Raw genomic sequence first — 22061 nt, forward strand, 5'->3', positions numbered from 1 at the left:
AGGGAGCTGAAGAATTTAAAAGCATCGAATAAAGATTTCAAAATGCAGAACAAGGGGGAGAATTTTCTTCCCATCGGGCGGGCCGGCCGGGAGCAGGCGCAGGCGGATGCAGAGCCAATCGCCGCCTACGATCGGCTGCGTGCCACCATTTTACGTGGGTGGGCCAATTAAGGCCCGCCCAGCGTGACACGCACCCAGAAGTGCTCAGTGCTAACTGTGCAGGCGGGGGGGAGGGGTGAGAGTCGGGGCCTGCGCTCTTTCGCGTGCAGAAATCTCCCTGAAGAACAGAGCTGCCTCAGGGAGATTAATTTAATAATAAAACATTGGAAAAAAGGAAAAATAAAATTACTCAGACATGTCCCCTCACGTGTGACATTGTCACATGAGCTGGGACATGTTTATGAATTTTAATAACACATTTTATTTAATTAATAAAACACTTCATGAAACCTCATCCCACTCATGGATGAGGTTTCATGAAAAATGCAAAGGCCGCCTGGGCTCTTCGCCTGCCCACCAACTTTAAGGCTGGGCGGGCAGCCCTGACAATCACTTTGATTAGTTAATTAATGGCCTTAACAGGCCTTTGACAGTTCAGCGGGCACGGAGCCAACTCCAATGTGCACCTGCCGAACTGAAGATTGGAATGACGCACAGTGACGTCGGGACGCACGCCCGACCTCACCGCTGTCATTTTGCGGGTCAGGCTGAACAGAAGATTCTGGTGAAAATGTCCACACTCAGACTCACTCACCTAAACATATGGATTATAAAAACTCTGCTCAAACATTTTTATTTCTTTTAAATTAATATTGGAAACCTCATCCCACTCTTGGATGAGGTTTCCTTAAAAACCCAAAGGCCGTCTGGCTGATTCGCCCGCCTACCAACCATAATGTTGGATGGGCAGTGAAAAATCCCAGTTAATTAATACATTCATAGCCTTAATAGGCATTAATGGCATTAATGTGTTGCACGAGTGCGCGATGACACGGGACGCTCGCTCAATGTCATCACGCACTATTTTACACTCCTGCGTGTTGGGCACACACCTGCACGCTGAGTGAAAAATCCTGCCCCAAATTCCTCTCATTCAACTGATTTGTCCCTTTGGTTTGGAAGCTAATATTACAATTTCTTTAGCTTAACTTCAGTTTCAATATCAAACAAGTAATCATTTCCCAACATCATAACCAACAAAAGAGCTATATTATCCAATAATGTAAAACTGCATTTGTTCCAAATTGGTTATAAATATGTGAAACTACATATCCCAATGTGAACTTAAAAGCTGCTATAATTATTGGAAATAATGGAAGGCTATACTCATCTTCAGTCCATTACTTAATTTTACCTATTGATTGAGAGGAGTGTCATACACATGGGAAAAACTTTCCGTGCAGGCTGGCAGCAGAAAGCCTTGTCTGTCAGAAGCACATGCTGAAAAATCCTAGGTGCAGTGCCTGATATTTCCCACCAATCGATTTCTGTAGAAGATCATTGTAATTCCAGGTTACTGCGCCTGGCAGGTGTTGTGAAAGATCAATTAAATACATCGCTCCCCACACACCCCACATGCCCCCCACCGCCCCACACACACACAAATACACACCTGCTCATTTTGAAGTGATTTTTTTTCTCTCTCTGGCAAGTAGTTCTGTGAGACTCTGCATTAATTGTTTTCTTTAACTTCTCATGATTGGCTAAAATTATACTGGGGCGGGTGAGCTACCCCACTGCCAGGGTGTGCTTGTAAATTACCCCATTAGGTACTAGCTCACAACACAGCTTGAATTAAGTCTCTTTTTAGAAATTGAGCAATTTTTTCTCAGCACACCTACAAATCTTTGCACGATACTTTATGATGTAGCACTGCTGTCTGCTTGAATTTGTTTTTGTTTGATATATCACTTTATATCCCGTCCCCTTAGGTAACGCAAGTCTGTTACATTGATTCATTTAGGTGACTTACATTCTTACTGTTTAGAAGATTTTGTTGGGAAAAGGAGAGAGAAGTGTGATACCAATAAAGAGTATTTAGATTATTCATGTTGCAAAAAATTAATGGCATCTTGGAATCCAGAAAATCATATTATAGAATCATAGATCACAGAAAAAAGCCATTTAGCCCATCAGGTCTGTGCTGGCTCTTTGAAAGAGCAATTTAATTAGATCCATTCTTCAGCCCTTTCCCCATAGTGTTGCGTTTTTTTTCCCCTTTTAAATTATTTATCTCACTCCTTTTTAAAATTACTATTGCACCTACTTTCACAACCATTTCAGGCAGTGCATTCCAGATCACAACTTGCTGTATAACAATGATGATCAACATGTAAAGATTTTGGCACCACACTCATTAATGACTATGTTGTAAAGCGTTGCTTTATAAGCTTTATTGTTGTAACTGTAGTAACATTAACGTTTACTAATACAGAATAAAAACCAGTACATTGCATAGGATGACCAAAGGCAACAAAAACTGAATTTAGCAAATAAAGGCAGCTACGTCTGTCCCCATATAAATAGACAAGGGGCTGAATTTTTCCATCTGCAAGAAGGGGGCGGGTCCCGCTCGCCAACGCGAAAATGACGCAGGATGACTTCGGAGGTTCCCCCCGACGACATCCTGCCCCATTTAAATCTTCAGGAGGGCGGGGGCGCAGCACAATCAGCTGTCCGCCCGCTGACCTGTCAATGGCCAATTGAGGCCATTGACAGGATAATTGAAACAATTAAAGGACCTGCCCATCCAACCTTGAGGTTGGCGGGCAGGCAAGGAGCCCCGGCGGGCTTCTGAAAAAACATGAAAACTCATCCACTGGCGGGATGAGGTTTCGTCTGTTTTAAAAGTGTTTATTAAAGTTTTTGTGCACTTTATTAACATGTCCCATCTCGTGTGACATTGTCACATGAGGGGGACATGTTAATGATTTTTTTTATTTTTCTATTTTTAAACTTTGAAAACCTTTCAGTGATCTCCCTGAGGCAGCACTTTGCCTCAGGGAGATGGGCGCTCGATCGTGCGCTTGCGCGAAAGAGCGCACTCTCGCTTTTGGGGAATCCCCCACCCACCCGCACAGGAAGTGCATAGTGCTTCCTGCCGGACGTCACGCTGGGCGTGCCTTAATTGGCCCACCCACATAAAATGGTGGCAGGGCCCGCTTCTCCAGCGAGGATCGGCTCCCCATCAGCTGGAGATTGGGTCGGGCCCGCCCGCCTGACAGGCAAAAAATTCAGCCCAAGATGTCTTTATGGATTTTCCGATCCTGGTGCTAAAGTCAATAGGATTGGATCACTGTGAATGAACTATTTGCAAAATGGAACAGAGTACAATTTCATATTATATTCTGAGGTCATGTCATTATCATTATTCATGTATACTTCCTGCTTGCTTGGAAATGTCACAGGGAATTCACAGAGGGGGCGAGGGAGACAGAAAATACAGCAAGCCTGTATCCTTTACTGAAGGGATGTCTTAAAATACTGGGACCATTTCATAGAATGGTTAGAGCTCAGAAGAAGGCCATTCAGCCCATCATTATCATGTTAGCTCTCTGCATGAGCAACTCAGCTAGTCCCACTTTCCTGTCTTTCCCCCACAGCCCTGCATTATTTTTTCTTTTCAGCTAATTATCCAATTTCCTCTTGAAAACCATAATTGATTCTGTATCCACTGATGGTGCCCCTGGTTTCGACCCGTCCTTGTGAGAGAAAACTAGTTTGAGCCTTCTCAATGCTAAAAATATTGTGTACAACTTGTTCTGGTCCTACTGCAATGTAATTGGACAAGATAATCAGCTGATAAAAACTGGGAAACTCATCCAGGGGTTGAGCCTCTGTAAAAATATTCCCAATCATCCACTGGTGGAAAAGCCATAGAAGCCCTGAAGTAAATCTTCAAAAACAGCTTATACATTGTTTCTTCATATATGCTGTCTTCATGGATCTTCTGCTAAAGTTATGGCAGACAATAGGGAAATTCCATGTGAAAATTAGTGATGCAAGTACTTTTTATATGTATTCAAGGGCATGACTGAAGATATGGCTCTAATTGTGCATAGATACTCTCACACTCTAAATGTAGTTGCATAAAAAATTGTAGGCAGAAGGGTTTAGATACAAAATATGCCCACAGTCTCTTCAACCGACTTCCCCAGTGCAACCAGCAGACAATCTATTCGTATGTCAGGAATTGTGTTTTGCTTTGTGCTTGGATACTCTAGTTATATTTTACTGACTGGTAGTTTAATAGTATATAGACAGATACAAGATAAGTTCATGTTTAGCACACTGTCAGTTCCACTCAAAACTGCTGTCTCTTCAAACATTGGTTCAGTAATTCAAAAAGTCTGTAAGCCAGAGAAGATCCTGCATCCTCTGCTTCAGGTTATAAGGTGACTGCACAGAACCACTTGCAATCTTGAAACTGTGTCCTGTGGCACAGTTGGAATAGAATCTACAATTGTAGGTTAGTCAAGGTTCTGAGAATAAATGTTTTATGATTGCTAGGATCTGTTTCTACTGATCTGTGAAGAACATGCTGAATGCTTTTGATGGTCTGGAAATCCCTAGCTTCCATATTTCCATTACTTGCAGATTGTAATTTCTTTATCTCAGTAATGTTGCTCGATTCAGTTACGTTGTAAATTAGCTAAGATCAATACAAATAATTACACTGTGTGACCAAGGGATGTGTTGCACTGCGTGATTGGGGGATGTGCTGCACAATCTGACTAGGGAACGTGTCGCACTGTTTGACAGGGGGATGTGTTACACTGTGAGACTGAGGGATGTGTTGCACTCTCTGACTGGGGAATGTGTTGCACTGTGTGACTGGGGGATGTATCGCACTGTGAGACTGGGGGATGTGCTGCACTGTGTGATTGGGGGATCTGTTGCGCTGTGTGACTGGGGGATGGATTGCGCTGTGTGACTGGGGGATGTATTGCGCTGTGTGACTAGGGGATGTAGTGCGCTGTGTAACTGGGGGATGTATTGTACTGTGTGACTGGGGGATGTATTGCGCTGTGTGACTGGGGGATGTATTGCGCTGTGTGACTAGGGGATGTATTGCACTATGTGACTGGGGATGTGCTGCACTGTCTGACTGGGGGATGTGTTGCACTGTGTGACTGGGGGATGTGTGGCACTGTGTGACTGGGGGGATGTGTCGTACTGTGTGACTGAGGGATGTGTCGTAATCTGTGAATGATGGATGTGTCGTACTCTGTGTATGAGGGATGCACTGTGAGACTGGGGGATGTGCTGCAGTGTCTGACTGGGGGATGAGTCACACTGTGTGACAGGGGGATGAGTCAAACTGTGTGACTGAGGGATGTGTCGTATTCTGTGAATGAGGGATGTGTCGTACTCTGTGAATGAGGGATGCACTGTGAGACTGGGGGATGTGCTGCAGTGTCTGACTGGGGGATGAGTCACACTGTGTGACAGGGGGATGAGTCAAACTGTGTGACTGAGGGATGGATTGCGCTGTGTGACTGGGGGATGTATTGCGCTGTGTGACTGGGGGATGTATTGCACTGTGTGACTGGGGGATGTGTTGCACTGTGTGACTGGGGGATGTGTTGCACTGTGTGACTGGTGGATGTGTTGCACTGTGTGACTGGGGGGATGTATCGCACTGTGTGACTGAGGGATGGATTGCGCTGTGTGACTGGGGGATGTATTGCACTGTGTGACTGGGGGATGTATTGCACTGTGTGACTGGGGGATGTGCAGCACTGTCTGACTGGGGATGTGCAGCACTGTCTGACTGGGGGATGTATTGCACTATGTAACTGGGGGATGTGTTGCACTCTGTGACTGGGGGATGTGTTGCACTGTGTGACTGGGGGATGTGTTGCACTGTGTGACTGGTGGATGTGTTGCACTGTGTGACTGGGGGGATGTATCGTACTGTGTGACTGAGGGATGGATTGCGCTGTGTAACTGGGGGATGTATTGTACTCTGTGACTGGGGAATCTGTTGCGCTGTGTGACTAGGGGATGTATTGCGCTGTGTGACTGGGGGATGTATTGCGCTGTGTGCCTGGGGGATGTATTGCGCTATGTAACTGGGGGATGTATTGCACTGTCTGACTGGGGGATGTGTTGCACTGTGTGACTGGGGGATGTGTTGCACTGTGTGACTGGGGGATGTGTTGCACTGTGTGACTGGGGGGATGTGTCGTACTGTGTGACTGAGGGATGTGTCGTACTCTGTGAATGAGGGATGTGTCGTACTGTGTGACTGAGGGATGTGTCGTACTCTGTGAATGAGGGATGCACTGTGAGATTGGGGGATGTGCTGCAGTGTCTGACTGGGGGATGAGTCACACTGTGTGACTGAGGGATGCATCGCACTGTGTGACTGAGGGATGGATTAAGCTGTGTGACTGGGGGATGTGTTGCGCTGTGTAACTGAGGGATGTGCTGTACTGTGTGACTGGGGGATGTGCCACACTGTGTGACTGGGGGATATGTCGCATTGTGTACTGGGGGATGTGTCGCATTGTGTGACTGGATGATGTGCTGCACTGTCTGACTGGGGGATGTGTTGCACTATCTAACTGAGGGATGTGTCTCACTGTGTGACTGGGGCATGTGTCGCACTCTGTGATTAGGGGATGTGTTGCACTGTGTGACTGGGGAATATTCTCCACTTTGTGATTGTGCTAGCTCTGTATTTGTTTATATTGGGGAAAAAAATGAGTGATTTAGCTATAGAACATTTCCCAATCATGTTTAACTTCTTTATAAACCTACAGGTATAAGAAGGTGATTGGAGTCTGCAGTCTAGAACAAGACCTGACCATACTCCCCTTTGGAGATTTAACTGAAGTAAGAAACTTTAGTTAACAACCAGAAGACAAATCTCAGAGACATTTGATCAGATATTCCACAGTAAATGAAAATGCTAATAGATTTTTTAATTAAACCAAAGATAGGGGAAAGAGGGATCAACCTGTCTGGTGGGCAGAAACAACGAATTAGCATCGCTCGAGCTGTGTATTCAGACCAAGATATTTATCTGTTGGATGATCCCTTATCAGCTGTGGATGCCCATGTTGGAAAACACATCTTTGAGCAGTGTGTCAAAACAGCACTTCGGGAGAAAACAGTGATTCTAGTCACTCACCAGCTGCAGGTAATAGACTGAAAATTTTACATTTGTCACTGGGGGGGACCAGCACATTTTGAGATGAGGATTTAACATTAAATTCTCCATTAAATGTGTAGAAGTTGTGATAATTCAGGTCACATTTCCCTAGCCTATATCAGAAATGTGACATCATCACCAAAGATAAAGCATAATACAAAAACAGGGAGCACTGAAGACACGGGTCAGGTCAGAGAACAAACAGGAACTTTTGAGTATGGACACTTGTTAGAACTGGGAGCAATTACACTTGAACACCATTTAAGAGTGAATGGAACAAGGGAAAGGAAAAAGGGAAAACACACAAATACACAGGTAAAGAAATAGAATAATCTATAAGGTTCTTGTGGAGAACAGGAGAGGCTTAAAAGACAGAAATAATTTTAATATGAGACAATGGGAGGCATCATGAGAGAAACCAAAGAAATAATAGGTATTTACGAGACACAGACAGTATATAAATAGATGAAGGGGTAGGGGCTAGGTAGGTAAAAAGGGAAACAGGAAAAACCGTTTCTAGTGGCCCAACAACCTGGTGGAGAAAAAAACAGAGGCCTACACCAAGGGTGCAGAATAGTTCCCTGGTACTGTGTTCGGTTGGAAATTAAATCAACTGTGAATGTTAACTATATTTTTAAGCTTCTATGCAATCTTCACTGAATTTAGTTTGGTGCATGTTTTTTTTGGGACTATTATGCACTTCACGTTTGCATTTTTGTTTCATAATTACTACCTATCTTTGATGGGAGTTTGACACTGCTGTAAAAGCCTATAGGGTGGATGTTCCTTTGGGAATTCTCCTTGCCTCAGCCAGCTAATGAATGCGACAGAATTCGACAGGATTACATTGGATACAACATGAACTGACTTTACCCAAAGAGGCTGTTCCACAGACCCAACAGAGTTACATGAGTATGTCCCAGGAAAACAATCATGTCACTTATTCCTTCACTAGAGAATTAGTCTCTGAACTTTACCATCACCTCCATTTGATCTGAAATCTTCATGCACCATATTGTCAGCTCTGTGTGTTCCTTTAAAAATCACAATTGTCATGAACTCCTATGCAGCGGAGATGAGATCTGTCAGGTCAGCTCATGTGTCATGCACCTGTGTGTCTAACTTTTGTGCCCTGGCAGTGGTGGGGTCCCTCTTGGTGGCAGGTGTCCTGCCAGTAGGCAGCCACACGTAAACAGCCTAATCTAGGAAACTGGGTTGAGGTCACGCAGTGTCAGGAAGGCCCAACCCCCAAATGGAGAATCCATTTCTATGTATTTAAAACTTTTACAACAGACAAGTGCAACCCGAGTAGGTATGGTACAAGGGGAAGGTGGTTACGTAACACTCCATCACTTAAAATTATTTAAACATTGAATTCTGGGTAAATACAAATCTCCACATTTTCTCTATAGAACGGTGTGTTTATCCAGGAATGTAAAATTCAATCAGATGAAATTGCATTAAAAGGAACTACTTAAATATGGATGCTATACTTCAACATTTATTGCACTAACATTGAATTCTGTTTTGTCATTCATTTCTGAATAGGTCATGCTGCCTGTCAGAATATATGAAACAGCTTCTCTCACATCTTACCCCACTGTAATATTATGTAGTTTTTATAGAAGGGAAGGGGTGCAGACTTTTGTAAATCGGAGCACATAGTGCTATCCAAAAGTAGCAGGATTGTAAGAATTGTACAGGTTTTAAGGAATTAACCATGTCCAATTTTTAAAAAATTTTCTGTAGTATTTAGAACACTGTGATGAAATCATTTTATTGGAGGATGGCAAAATTAAAGAAAAAGGAAAACATGAGTTATTAATGAATGAAAATGGACACTATGCCAACCTGATCAACAATTACCAAATGAACCAACCAAACGTAAGAAAATCACAGAATGTTTATGTTGAAATGTATTATGCTTTTCTGACCAGTCTTTTGCCTTGTAACAGTTGAACTTGGTGCCAAAGTCAGCACCCCCTGAGTTACAGCCAAGTCAGCTGGTGTCATCCATGGCTCAGTTGGTAGTACACTTACCCCCCTAAAATACAAGGTTCTAGGTGCAAGTGCCACTCCAGGGCTTGAGCACAAAAATCATGGTTGATAATGCAGTACTGTAGTATCTTTTGGATGAGATGTTCAACCGAGGATCCATCTGCCCGTTTGTGTGGATGTGAAAGATCCCACGGCACTATTTCGAAGAAGAGCAAGGGAGTTATCCCTGGTGTCCTGGACAGTGTTTATCCCTCAATCAACAGCACAACATTAGCTGGTCATTACCACATTGCTGTTTGTGGGAATTTGCAGTGCACAAATTGGCTGCTGTGTTTCCTACATTACAACAGTGACCACCCTTCAAAAAGGTACTTCATTGGCTGTAAAGCATTTTGAGATGTCTGGTGTTTGTGAAAGTACAATATAAATGCAAGTCTTTTTTCTTCCATGCAATTTACATTGCATTCATCACTCACATCAACATTCTATTCAAGCACATAATAAGGACCAAATAATATATGTACATTAGGAATATTCATTAAGAGTCAATATTTAATAATATTTAATTCAAACAAAATAAAATACAAGCAAGATCAGCAATTTTGAAATCAGGGAGAGAAAACATCAGCTGCTCTGTGAATTTTGTGCTGTTATATTAATAGTTAGGTCACTAGAGAAATCCTTGAGCTCGCAGTGCTTTAATTAGTCAGCTAGCTGCAAGTGAGATAATTAAGCCTTTGCTGTTAAAGAGTTATGTTACAGTCATGCCTCATTAATCCAGCTCTTATTAATCTGACAACCTAATTTCAAGCAGAACCTTATCTTGATAAGGCATGCGAATCTTGTGTTGAAGTAATTCAGCTAACAAGGTTATTATTTCAACATTAACCTGACAGTTTCGGAAATGCGAATGTCTAAAAATGGGCTAAAGATCTGGTTAAGAATGATTGAACATTATAGAAACAACCATGGACAAAGATGATCAAATACTCCAAGAAATACAATTAGCCCCTTGGTGCTGGGATGCTGATAATATCATGTATAAAATGTATCTGATTGAATTTGAGTAGAGGAAATATAAGCATATGTGGATACTGTGGAGTTTTCTTGAAGTATCTTCAAGAATGAAGGAGGGATTTTACAGCATTTTTGTTCAGTTGATTAAATGGATGCAGCAGTGTCCATAAAAAGGCAGTTACCTGCAGAAAAAGTAGGCTTGTTGGGCCAGGTGATCCTTTCCAACACCATTTCAAAAGCAAAACTACTGGAGATGTTGCAAATCTGAAATTAAAACAGAACATTTTGGAATTACTCAGCAAGTCAGACAGCATCTATCAGTCAGCATTTTCACCAGTACTGAAAAATCATTGACCTGCTCCGTTTCTCTCTCCACAGATGCATCCATTCTTTATTTTCTTGTATAACCCCTTCGTCAGTACCATTTTCATTTTTCTTCTCAGTTTTTTTAAGCCTCTGCTCTTCTGACTATAAGACTAATTTATCAATTAGCTGTTCCCAGTGTGGGATTGGTGCTGGTAAAGAGCACTGGTCAGGAAATAAGCAGCCCACAGATTTCCATCCATTTAAATGAATAAACAGGAAACCAGGGTATCCACCCCATGGTTCCCTACACAGCTCTCATGAGCGCTGCTCAGCATTGGGAGTGACTGATCAAGAAATCAGCCCTTTTCTTGTTGTCAACATTTTTTAAAATTATGATTGTTATTTGCAAGTCTCCATTGTTGATTATTTACTTCTTCTCTGAAGTTACTCACAGCTTGCTGTTGCACATTCTGTCATGATGCCCTGCAGTGTTGTTAATAATTTCAGTGCATTGCAGAACATAATCACTTCTCAAAGGAAATTACACTTCTGCATAACATAGTTGAGAAATAATTCCTCTGTTTGATAATATGACTGTATTCATAAAGAGTGGGCTTAGGATTTCACCAGACATCAAAATCTTCATTCAACGCCCCACCATGGTTATTATTTCAAATTAAAAATATGACCTTCACTGCTAGCAGAAAGCTTGTGTTTATGTACAGATCAAGCAATCAGCAAGTTGAAAATAATGAGTTAATGGGTGTCTGGCTGTTCCAACAGTAAAACATAGATAAGTCAGGTGCTGCTTTAGATATCAGGAAAATTGAAGGTGTCCAGTGTTCCAGGAGTTGCAGTAGCATTGTTGGTACTGTAGCACCTGCTCAGTATTCACTGCAGGATGTTAATCTCTGAGCGAAACGATATGTAACGGTGCCAAATCACAGAGTGTGAGAGTTTCACAGAGACAATCTTCAGATCAAGTGATAGAGTCGTCAGTGCCAGTGTCAGTACACCAGGCTACAACTGCACCAATTCTTCACCTTTCCTCTTTGACATATTATAATTTAATATCCAGTCATTAAATACGTACAGAAAAGGAAAGTTTGGGTTATATCTTTTTTGAAATATGGTTTAAAAAGCTAGAAACTTTGATCAGCTTTTTCTCATTCCCACCCAATGGGTTCTTTCCTTTTTAATTTCAAACATAGATTGCGAAAGTAAGCTTTCAACCATAGGATGCAAGTTAATCTTCCTCCCTAGTTTCATTTCAAATGTGAGAAAGCTCTTAGTTACATGACATTTTTATTCACCATAAAAACAATGAAAAGTAATGCAAGATTCTAAGTGACACATTATCATAGGACTATGCCCAAGGAAATACGTAACTTCTGCAAACCCTTCTCTTCACTTACAGCAGATAAGGAAAGAGGAGTACTAAAAATAACAAAGACAATGATTAGAGAAAACGGGCATGAATCTGAAATGGCTTATAGTGCATCAATCTCAAGAATTTGCGCAATTCAGGTCACCCGATAGAGTTGAATCTATAACTCTGTCTGCAAGCTCACAACTGATCAAATTCCTGTAGTTGAGGTCAGCCAGGGATTCAAATGCATAACTGCATTCTAGAAAGACTGGAAATAGTAATTAGTCATAGCCCACAAGAGACTATAGCATCTCACTCTGTTAGAGAGAGACAAATGGTTATACAGTTCGAGGGGCACCAATCAGCATCAAGCATGGGACAAGGCAAGGAGGCAGCCCTCCAAGAACCACCACATAGGGACTGAACACACACCATTGGCATCATTCTACACCACATTCTAGCCTTCTAGCCAACTGAACTAACCGCACAGTTAGACTATAAATGCTACGTCGATTTACAGTTCAGTACTTCTTCCATTCTGCATTTAGAGTTCAGAAGAGAATAACACAATACCACCCAGCTCTGATATTGGAAACCTGGATGGAACTTCTCCTTCAAGCACAAGGTTAAAAGGCTTGGACAATGCTGGTGAGTGTGCCATCTTTAAGCAGGGGCATTTTACTGTATTATTCAGAAATAGAAGTAGACCATTGAAGCCTTCAAGTTTGTTCTGCCATTCAATTAGATCATATTTACCCACCCCTGCTCCATGTCATTTGTACCCTTGTCTAAAGAAACCTGTTGATCTCAGTCTTGGAAATTTCAGTTGACTCAGTATCTATAGCCTTTTGGAAGCGAGTTTTCCACACAACTTACATTTAAAATGCTTCTTAATTTCATCCCTAACTGGTCTTTCTTTAATTTTAGGATTATGCCCCTTTGTTCTGGATTTGTCCACCGTGCAGAGGAAATCATTTCTCTATATCTGCCCTGTTGAATCTGTTTTTCATCTTAAGAATAAATTAATAAAATAAATTTTGCCTCAACCTTCTAAACTCAGGGGAATACAAGCTAAGTTTATGCATCCTGTCTTCATAATCTAAACCCTTAAACCTCAATATCACTAATCTCCTTTAGGGAAGGAAATCTGCCATCCTTACCTGGTCTGGCCTAGATGCGACTCCAGACCCACAGCAATGTGATTGACTCTTAAATGTCCTCTGAAATGGTCTAGCAAGCCACTCAGTTGTACCAAACTACTAGATAAAAATCAAGAAAGGAATGAAACCGTATGGACTGCCCAACATTGACCTAGGCACTGGAAATGACAATGACACACCCAACCCTGTCAAACCTGCAAAGGTCTCCTTACTAACATCTGGAGGCTTGTGCCAAAATTGGGACAGCTGTCCCACAGACTAGTCAAACAATAGCCAGACATAGTCATACTCAACAAATCATACCTTACAATGTCCGAGACACCAACATCACTATCTTTGGGTATACCATAAGAAATAGGAACAGGAGTAGACCATTTGACCCCTGGAGCCTGCTCCGCCATTCAATAAGATCATGGCTGATCTGCTTCTGTTTCGAATTCTACATTCCCATCTACCTCCAATAACCTTTGATTCCCTTGCCTAGTGAGAATCTATCTACCTCTGCCTTAAAAATATTCAATTACCCCGCCTCCACCACCTTCTGAGGCAGCAAGTTCCAAAGTCGCACAACTCTCTGAGAGAAAAAAATTCTCATCTCTGTCCTATAATGACGATTCCTAATTTTAAAACAGTGCCCCCTAGTTCTGGACTCACCCACAAGAGGAAACATCCTTTCCACGTCCATCTTGTCAAGACCGTTCAGGATGTTATATACTTCAATCAAATAACCCCTCACTCTTCTAAGCTCCAGTAGAAATAAGCCCAGTCTGTCCAATCTTTCCTCATAAGACAACTCACTCATTCCAGGTATCAACAGGATAGACCCAGCAGAGGTGGCGGCACAGAGGTATACAGTCGGGAGGGAGTTGCCCTGTGAGTCCTCAACATTGACTAACGACACCATGAAGTCTCATGGTATCACGTCAAACATGGACAAGGAAACCTCCTGCTGATTACCACGTACCACTCCTCCTCAGCAGATGAATCAGTAGTCCTCCATGTTGAACTCTAATTGGAAGTAGAACTGAGTATGGCAAGGGCTCAGAATGTACTCTTGGTGGAGGACTTCAGTGTTCTTCACCACATGATATGGCCACTACTGACCAAGTTAGCAGGATCCTAAAGGACAAAGCTCCTAGGTTGGGCCTGCAGAAGATGGTGGGGGAACCAACAAGAGGGAAAATCATATGTGATGTCGTTCTCACCAATCTACCTGTCGCAGAGACATCTATCCATGACAGTATTAGTAAGAAAGACCACCGCACAGTCCTTGTGGAGATAAATTTCTGTTTTAACATTGAGGATACTCTCCATCGAGTTGTGTGGCACTACCACACTGCTAAATGGGATAGATTTAGAACAGATCTGGTAGCTCAAGACTGGGCATCTATGAGGCACTGTGGGCCATCAGCAGTAGCAGAATTGTACACAACCACAATCTGCAACACTATGGCCCGGCATAGGGTACTCTGGCACTCTACCATTACTATCAAGCCAGGGAACCAACCCTGGTTCAGTGAAGAGTGCAGGAGCGCATGCCAGGAGCAGTACCAGGCATACCTAAAAATGAAGTATTAACCTGGTGAAGCTACAACACAGGACTACTTTTGTGCCAAATGGCATAAGGAGCAAATGATAGACAGAACTAAGCAATTCCACAACCAACGGATCAGATCTAAGCACTGCAGTCCTGCCACATCTAGTCGTGAATGATGGTGGACAATTAAACAACAGGAGGAAGAGGTTCCACAAATATCCCCACTCTCACTGATGGGGGAGCCTAGCACATCAGTTTAAAAGACAAAGCTGAAGCATTTACTACAATCTTCAGCCAGAAGTGCTGAGTGGATCCGACCCGGCCTCACACTGAGGGCCCCAGCATCACAGATGTTAGTCTTCAGACAATTCAATTTACTCCACATGATATCAAGAAACAGATGTAGATACTGTACCAAGGCTATTGCCCCTGACAACATTCCGGTGGCAGTACTGAAGACTTGTGCTCCAGAACTAGCTGAGCTGGTCCAGTACAGCTAGAACACTAGCATCTACCTGGAAATGTGCAAAATTATCAAATTATGTCCTGTCCTCAAAAAGCAGGACAAATCCAATTTGGCCAATTACTGCCCCATCAATCTACTCACAATCATTAGCAAGGTGATGGAAGGTGTCATCGACAATGCTATCAAGTAGCACTTACACAGTAATAACCTGCTCACTGATGCTCAGTTGGGTTCCGCCGGGGCCACTCAGCTCCTGACCTCATTACAGCCTTGGTCCAAACATGGACAAAAGAGCTGAATTCCAGAGGTGAGATGAGAGTGACTGCCCTTGACATCAAGGCAATTGACTAATTGTGGCATCAAGGAACCTGAGCAAAACTGGATTCAATGGGAATCAGTGGGAAAATTCTCCACTGGTTTGAGTTATACACAGCACAAAGGAAGATGGTTGTGGTTGTTGGAGGTCGATCATCTTAGTCCCAGGACATCACTGCAGGAGTTCCTCAGGCCCAACCATCTTCAGCTGCTTCATCAATGACCTTCTTTCAATCATAGGGTCAGAAGTGGGAACGCTTGTTGATGATTTCACAATGTTCAGCAACATTTGCGACTCCTCTGACATAGAACGGGTCCATGTTCAAATGCAGCAGACCTGGACAATATTCATGCTTAGACTGTTAAGTGGCAAATAATATTCATGCCACACAAGTGCCAGGCCATAACTATCTCCAACAAAAGAGACTCTAACTATCTTCCCTTGACATTCAATGGCATTACCATCGCTGAAACTCCCACTATCAACATTCTGTTGATTGATAGGATTATCCACAAGCCTAACAGGACCAGCCATATAAAGACTGTCGCTACAAGAGTGGGTGAGAGGCTGGAAATTCTGTGGCAAGTAACTCACCTCCTGACTCCCCAGAGCATGTCCACTATCTACAAGGCACAAATCAGGAGTGTGATGGAATATTCTCCACTTGTCTGGATGAGTGCAGCCCCCACAACACTCAAGAAGCTTGATACCATCTAGTACAAAGCAGCCCACTTGATTGGCACTCCATCCACCACCCTATACATTCACTCTCTCCACTACTGTCACACAGTGCCAGCAGTGTGTATCCTATACAAGATGCACTGCAACAACTAGTCAAGCCTCCTTCAACAGCACCTTCCAAACCAACTAGAAGGACAAGGGCAGCAGATACAGGGAAGCACCACCGCCTGCAAGCCCCCTTCCAAGTCATGCACCATTATGACTTGGAACTATATTGCCATTCCTTCACTGTCGCTGGGTCAAAATCTTGGAACTCCCTACCTAATAGCACTGTGGGTGTACCTACATCACATGCAGCAGTTTGAGAGGTGGCTCACCACCACCTTCTCAAGGGCAATTAGGGATGGCCAATAAATGCTAACCAGTGATGCCAACATCCTGTGAAAGAATAAAAAATCAATCTGTTGAATCTACACTGTACCCTCTCCAACACCGATGTCTCTTTCTTGAGGTGTAGCGTCCAAAATTGAAAGCAGCGCTGGGGTAGGGTCTACCCCACGCTCTGTACAACTGAAGCTTCATTTTGGCATTGAAACTCTCTTAAGATAAAGGCTAACATATGCTTTTTGGTTACTTTTCATGCCTGTTCACCAGCTTTTAGTGATTTATGTACATGGACACCTAAATCATTTTACTTCTCATCAGCCCCTATTGTCTCATCATTACGAATATATTCACTGAATGCAGTTTCAAATGCAAAGTTTGTCAAAAATGTTTTGTAACTTTTAGCATTTGACATGACTGATGAGACGAATGATTCAACAGAAGAAAATGCCAAGAATGCAAAAACAATGCAGCAGGATGGAAATGATAAAAAAGGTAAAACACTAAGAATTATATTAAAGTTCATACATAGGTTTTGTGCTGTATTGAAATTTGATGCATAAGCATTTCCTATAGGAATGCCACTGCTGTCACACCACTAGGTTGTGTAGTATAATATTCTATACTCAAATTCCTCAAAATATATCCTGAAACAAATTACTTTTTGTAGTGTAAGAGGTTAATGTAAATAGACAGTCTACATTATCAGTGATGTAAGATCACATGACAACAGAGCATGCAGAGAGTTCTATGTGAAGCCTTGTGCCAAGCCTTATCCTTCATAGTTAGAAGAATGTTTAATAAAAGTTAAAGTTTACCAACAGCTTTGCCTCCAGCAGTCTCTCTCAATCCTAATCAAGGACAACCTCCACTAAGACCCACAATGATGATAACAGATGGTGATAGTAGTAAATACAATGGAATAAACACCAAGTAATCGGCCCAGTGACCGAAAAAGCAACAAGCAAAATGACTGCAAGCATGGGAACAATGTGAACAGAACTTGAGGATAGGCTAAAGTGAAGAAAAGCCATGGAGAAAATTCTACCCTTACCCGAGTGCTTCAACCATGTGGAAGGCTCAGCTCAAGCCAAGAAGTGGCAGAATTGGCATCGCAGGTTTACCAGGTACAGAACCACTTCGGGACTAGCAGAGAAGCCTAATAAGGAACAAATCAGTACCCTTCTTGATGCCATAGGCAATAGTGCAGACAAAGTAATAGTCAGACAAAGGCATAAATAAAGAAACAACGACATACGAAGATGCTATAAAAGCTATTGATACATATTTCAGCCTTAGAAGGAACACAACTATAGTAAGGGTGAAGTTCAACAAATGTACTCAAAGACTGGGAGAGAATGTAGATTCCTTCATTAATGATTTATATGAATGAACTGATAACTTATATGAATAAAATGTGGAGCCCTGAAAGACGAATTAAGTTGGGATTGCATTGTTGTAGGAGGCTTCAAAGACACTTTATCAGATTTTCTTCAGTCAAGGGAGGATTTAATACCATCAAAGGCTGTGCAGTTAACAGGACAGGCAGAAGTGAGAAAGCAAACTCGTGTATTTATTTGAGACAACAGGGGATTTTGTGGAGAAAAATGACTGACAGTGCAGTTTGTAGGACACAAAAGTAGCACCACACCTCCTCAGTGAAAACAGGGAAACAATGAAAAGAGCATTACTCCATGTTCCCATTGTGGCAAGAAAAGGCTGCAGTGGTGCAAAGAATGTCGCGCCAAAAATGTGGAGTGCCATTCCTGTAAGAGGAGAGGCCACTTTAAAGTTGTATGCTGCAGCAAAAAGCTCCTACTGCAGAGATTTAAGGAGGAACCAATTAAAGCAAGTAGTATTCAAGAAATTAAAGATGCAAAGAACAATGAGCTGCCATGAATTGGGAATAATTACAGGATCTAATGGGAACTATTGCAGTGCAGACAGTATGGTCAACAAACATAAAACAAACTTCAAATTAAACACTGGAGCAGGGGTTTCAGTTCTTTCAGACAGAGAACAGTGGCTAAAGCAAGACTTCTTCCAGCCATCGACCATACAACTCCACAGTCCAGGAAGGTCAAGGGACAGTTGACTGCTGCACTTCAGTACAAAGGAAGAGAAATCGCAGAAACTTTATAAATGATCGAAAACCAAGAATGTTCACTATTAAGCTGAAAAGTTTGCACAGATCTACGACTCATCTGTAAAGTCGACAAATTAAGGAGCTAAGACAAACTGAAAGAATTCAGGACAGAATTTCCAATCTTATTTAAAGGTCTTAAGAAGACGGAAACAAGTGCTCTGAAGCAGGAGCACCAGATCCTGATAAAATTAAGTGAAAACCTTGAGAAAACCAGGCAGAAGATTTCCCGTGAACTGCAGGTGAAGGAATCACAAGTTAATTAGTGGGAGGGGCAGCTTGCATCAAGCAAGAAACAGATGGACAAACTTGAGCACGAGAACAAGACAGACAAGCCTGAACAAGAGGACATAATTTTGTCAAAGATGTGGAGTCCTATGATGCATTGACCATGAAATTTCTACTAGCAACAAGGCAGAAGCTAAATGAAATTCGAAAGTAGATGAAGGATGTGCTCAACCTCAGGAATACTACATCAAAGGATGGCCAGAAAATGTTCCAAATAATCTCATGCTGAAGCAATACTTCGAGCAATGAAGACATCTCAGTGGTGTGATGATTCATGATGGAGATTGGTCATACCTGGTGTTCTCTGACCCTATCCTTCAGGGAATACACCAGGGACACCTGGGCACTACCAAGTGTCTTGCTCGAGTGTGAAATTCCATTTGATGGCCAGAGATCTCAAAATCATTAGAAGAAATGATTTCAACCTGCATCATATCACCAGGAGCAAAGAGAAATACTGATGGAATCCTCATTTCTGACCAGAATGTGGGAACATCTTGGAATGGGTCTTTTTGAGCACAAAGGGAAGGCATTCCCCATATTTGTTAATTATTACTCCAGATGGATTGAGGTTAAGCATCTACATGGTAGCACTTCGGAAGCTGTCATTATGTTTCAAAAGAAATTTTTTGCCCCAATCTGCATTCCAGATATAGTCATTTCAGGCAATGACTCACAGTTTGCCAATGAATGTTTTAAGCGGTTCACAGAAGCCTATGGGCTTGTGCACATGATTAGCTCACCCTGATACCCATGAGCTAATGGGGAGGCTGAACGAGGATTAAGGGCAGTGAAGGCTTTGTTGAAGAAAAATGACTATCAACTTAGCACTGTTACCATTCCACACTGCTCCAGAATGGTCTGGCTCTGTCTGAACTTCTAATGGGAAGATGACTGTGGACTCAATTTCCTGTTCTTCTGCATATGCTGATGCCATGCCTCAAAGCAACAGATATAGAGAAAGGGAGAAAGAGGATGAGTATCGTGCAGATCAAACCAAGAACTACAATCAACGCCATAAAGTACATAAATTACTAGAACTCCAGACAGGGCAATCTGTATAGATTTGTGACCAAAGTCGCGAAGGCCAGGTTTTGGCAAAAACACTACATCCACAATCTTATCTTGTGGAGACTGAAAATGGACTAGTGAGAAGAAACAGAAGTGCACTTGAATCTACAAGAAGACCTTCTGGACCAGTTACCCAAAAGATTTGGAAGATGATCGGAACAGTGAGCTGATAGTCACTGATGATTCATATACTACTCTACCGAGAAAGAACATGGAAAACCTGAATCCTATACATCCTCTGAGAGAGCTGAGAACAAGGTCAGGGAGGTTGGTGAAACCACCACCACAGTTATCTCTGTGAACCAGGGATGAAGGCAGAGACCTCTAGGGGAGATGTAGGATGACATAAACCAGGCGTATGAAAGGTCTTGCTTGGGGAAGGGGGAGAAGTGGCCTCAGGCAAGAGGAGAGGCTGTAGGATGAGAACTGTACTTGGGAAGGAGGGTATCCCAAGATGTGTGTGGGGGCATACGTTGATCTGTGCAAGTGGCCTCAGGATGGTGAGGGCTGAGGAGGCAGTCTCCAGAGGAGATGAGGCCAAATGGACAAGTGAGGGTATGTGTGAGAATGGGTGGTGATGTACCTTGAGCTGGCATTGAGTGAGATGCCAGTGAATGTGTGGTAGGCTTGTGTGTGAGTTTAGAGTGATGAGATGCCATACTCTGGCTGCACGGATGAGATCATTCGTCCTCTATCTGCATTGGATGGCCAATCTCTTCTGTGCAGCATTGGCACTGATCACCACTGCCACCGCCTGCCATTCTGGATTGATGATGCCACTGTCATCCTGTGGCCAGAGCAGGGGTAGGGGACATCACGGCAGGCCTCCAGGGCATCCAGATGGTGTTCCAGTGAAGTGTCAATAAACCTGGGGGCTGCAGTCGTTTTGCCTTTCGTGGACATCTTCCCTGCAGTAGCCGTGGGCTGGAAGCACTGAGATGTATGCGCATGGCTGGACTTTAAATATGGCGCACGGTGTGATGATGCGGCGAGGTGATGGCATGGCAGGCGAATGAGAACCCGCTCACCATGGAAATGGTGCATTTCCCGGGAATGCATAAATAATGTGGCAGGTTTGGGATGATATGGCGTGAAAACCCACCATCGCGGCCATCAGGTAAATTGTTGTTTTATCCTCCCACTACCACACTCAGTGCAAATCTGGGACGATTCCGCCCATAATGTCTTTCATAACATTGATTAATGGACACTTTTTATAATGCATAATGAGAAACATAAATGAGTGTAACAATAGAGAATAGTAATTAAATCATGGGTTTACTTTTATAGCACGAAACGAGCAGCTTACAAAAGATGAAGAGAACAAATCAGGCTCTGTATCAGGAAAAACGTATCACCATTATTTTATGGCAGGAGGAGGTAAGAGACAGTCCTATCCCTTTAAATTATACCCCATACATGAAGCTGTCTTCTACTTGAGTTGAGCTGTTAACAAAGAGTGGCAGCAATTTTGTTTAAGGTGACTACCGCTGTCCTCGAGAATTTCACCAAAGTTTAAAGCACGTGGTTGTTGTTACTCTCTCCACAGACACCACTACCTGTCCACTATGAGTCTGTCAAACATTCTAGATGTTGCTGCAGTTTTTGAAGCCAATCATCTAATAACCTAGCAATCTATTCAAGTTCGATCACACATGTGACATAAATAATATAGTGCCTAACAGTGCATTAGTATTATTATTGATGTAATTTTAAAACCACACCATGATCTGTCATGGTGATTTGAATCATTGCTGAATGATGCTGAACCAGATCTCTGTATTCTCATATTGCCACGTCAATTTATAACATCCTGCCCACCAGCGGGCTGAACCATAAAACTGTTTATTCAGAAATTCAACCAGTGAGCGAGATTTACCATCAGGGGCAGAAATTTTCGCTCGGCCGGCGGGCACGCGCCCGACCCACTTGAGCGTGACATGAAGCACGTTGACGTCGCCGAGTGTGCCGACATCAATGTGCAGTCGTGTGATAGTTGCGTCGGAGCCAGCAGCGCAGCCACTGACAATTAAAAGGCCTGTTAAGACCATTACGTTATCAATTAACATAAGGTTTTCGCTGCCCGTCCAACCTAACAGTTGGCAGGCAAGTGAAAAGGCCAAGCGGCCTTTGCATTTTTTTTGGAAACCTCATCCATGGGTGCGA

General features: G+C 42.8%; 1 protein-coding gene across 1 annotated transcript in view; it reads left to right on the forward strand.

The window, feature by feature from the left end:
* Nucleotides 1–22061, forward strand: part of abcc12 (ATP-binding cassette, sub-family C (CFTR/MRP), member 12) — a 124469-nt gene that overhangs the window by 45379 nt on the left and 57029 nt on the right. Inside the window, exons 13-18 of the mRNA XM_078544329.1 lie at nucleotides 6768–6840; nucleotides 6944–7147; nucleotides 8909–9043; nucleotides 12398–12497; nucleotides 16799–16888; nucleotides 21186–21275. Of these exons, the coding sequence (XP_078400455.1) occupies nucleotides 6768–6840; nucleotides 6944–7147; nucleotides 8909–9043; nucleotides 12398–12497; nucleotides 16799–16888; nucleotides 21186–21275 (692 nt within the window). The remainder of the gene's footprint in view (nucleotides 1–6767; nucleotides 6841–6943; nucleotides 7148–8908; nucleotides 9044–12397; nucleotides 12498–16798; nucleotides 16889–21185; nucleotides 21276–22061) is intronic.

Source organism: Cetorhinus maximus, chromosome 6 (assembly GCF_964194155.1).
Source record: "Cetorhinus maximus chromosome 6, sCetMax3.hap1.1, whole genome shotgun sequence".
NCBI classification, from domain to species: domain Eukaryota; kingdom Metazoa; phylum Chordata; class Chondrichthyes; order Lamniformes; family Cetorhinidae; genus Cetorhinus; species Cetorhinus maximus.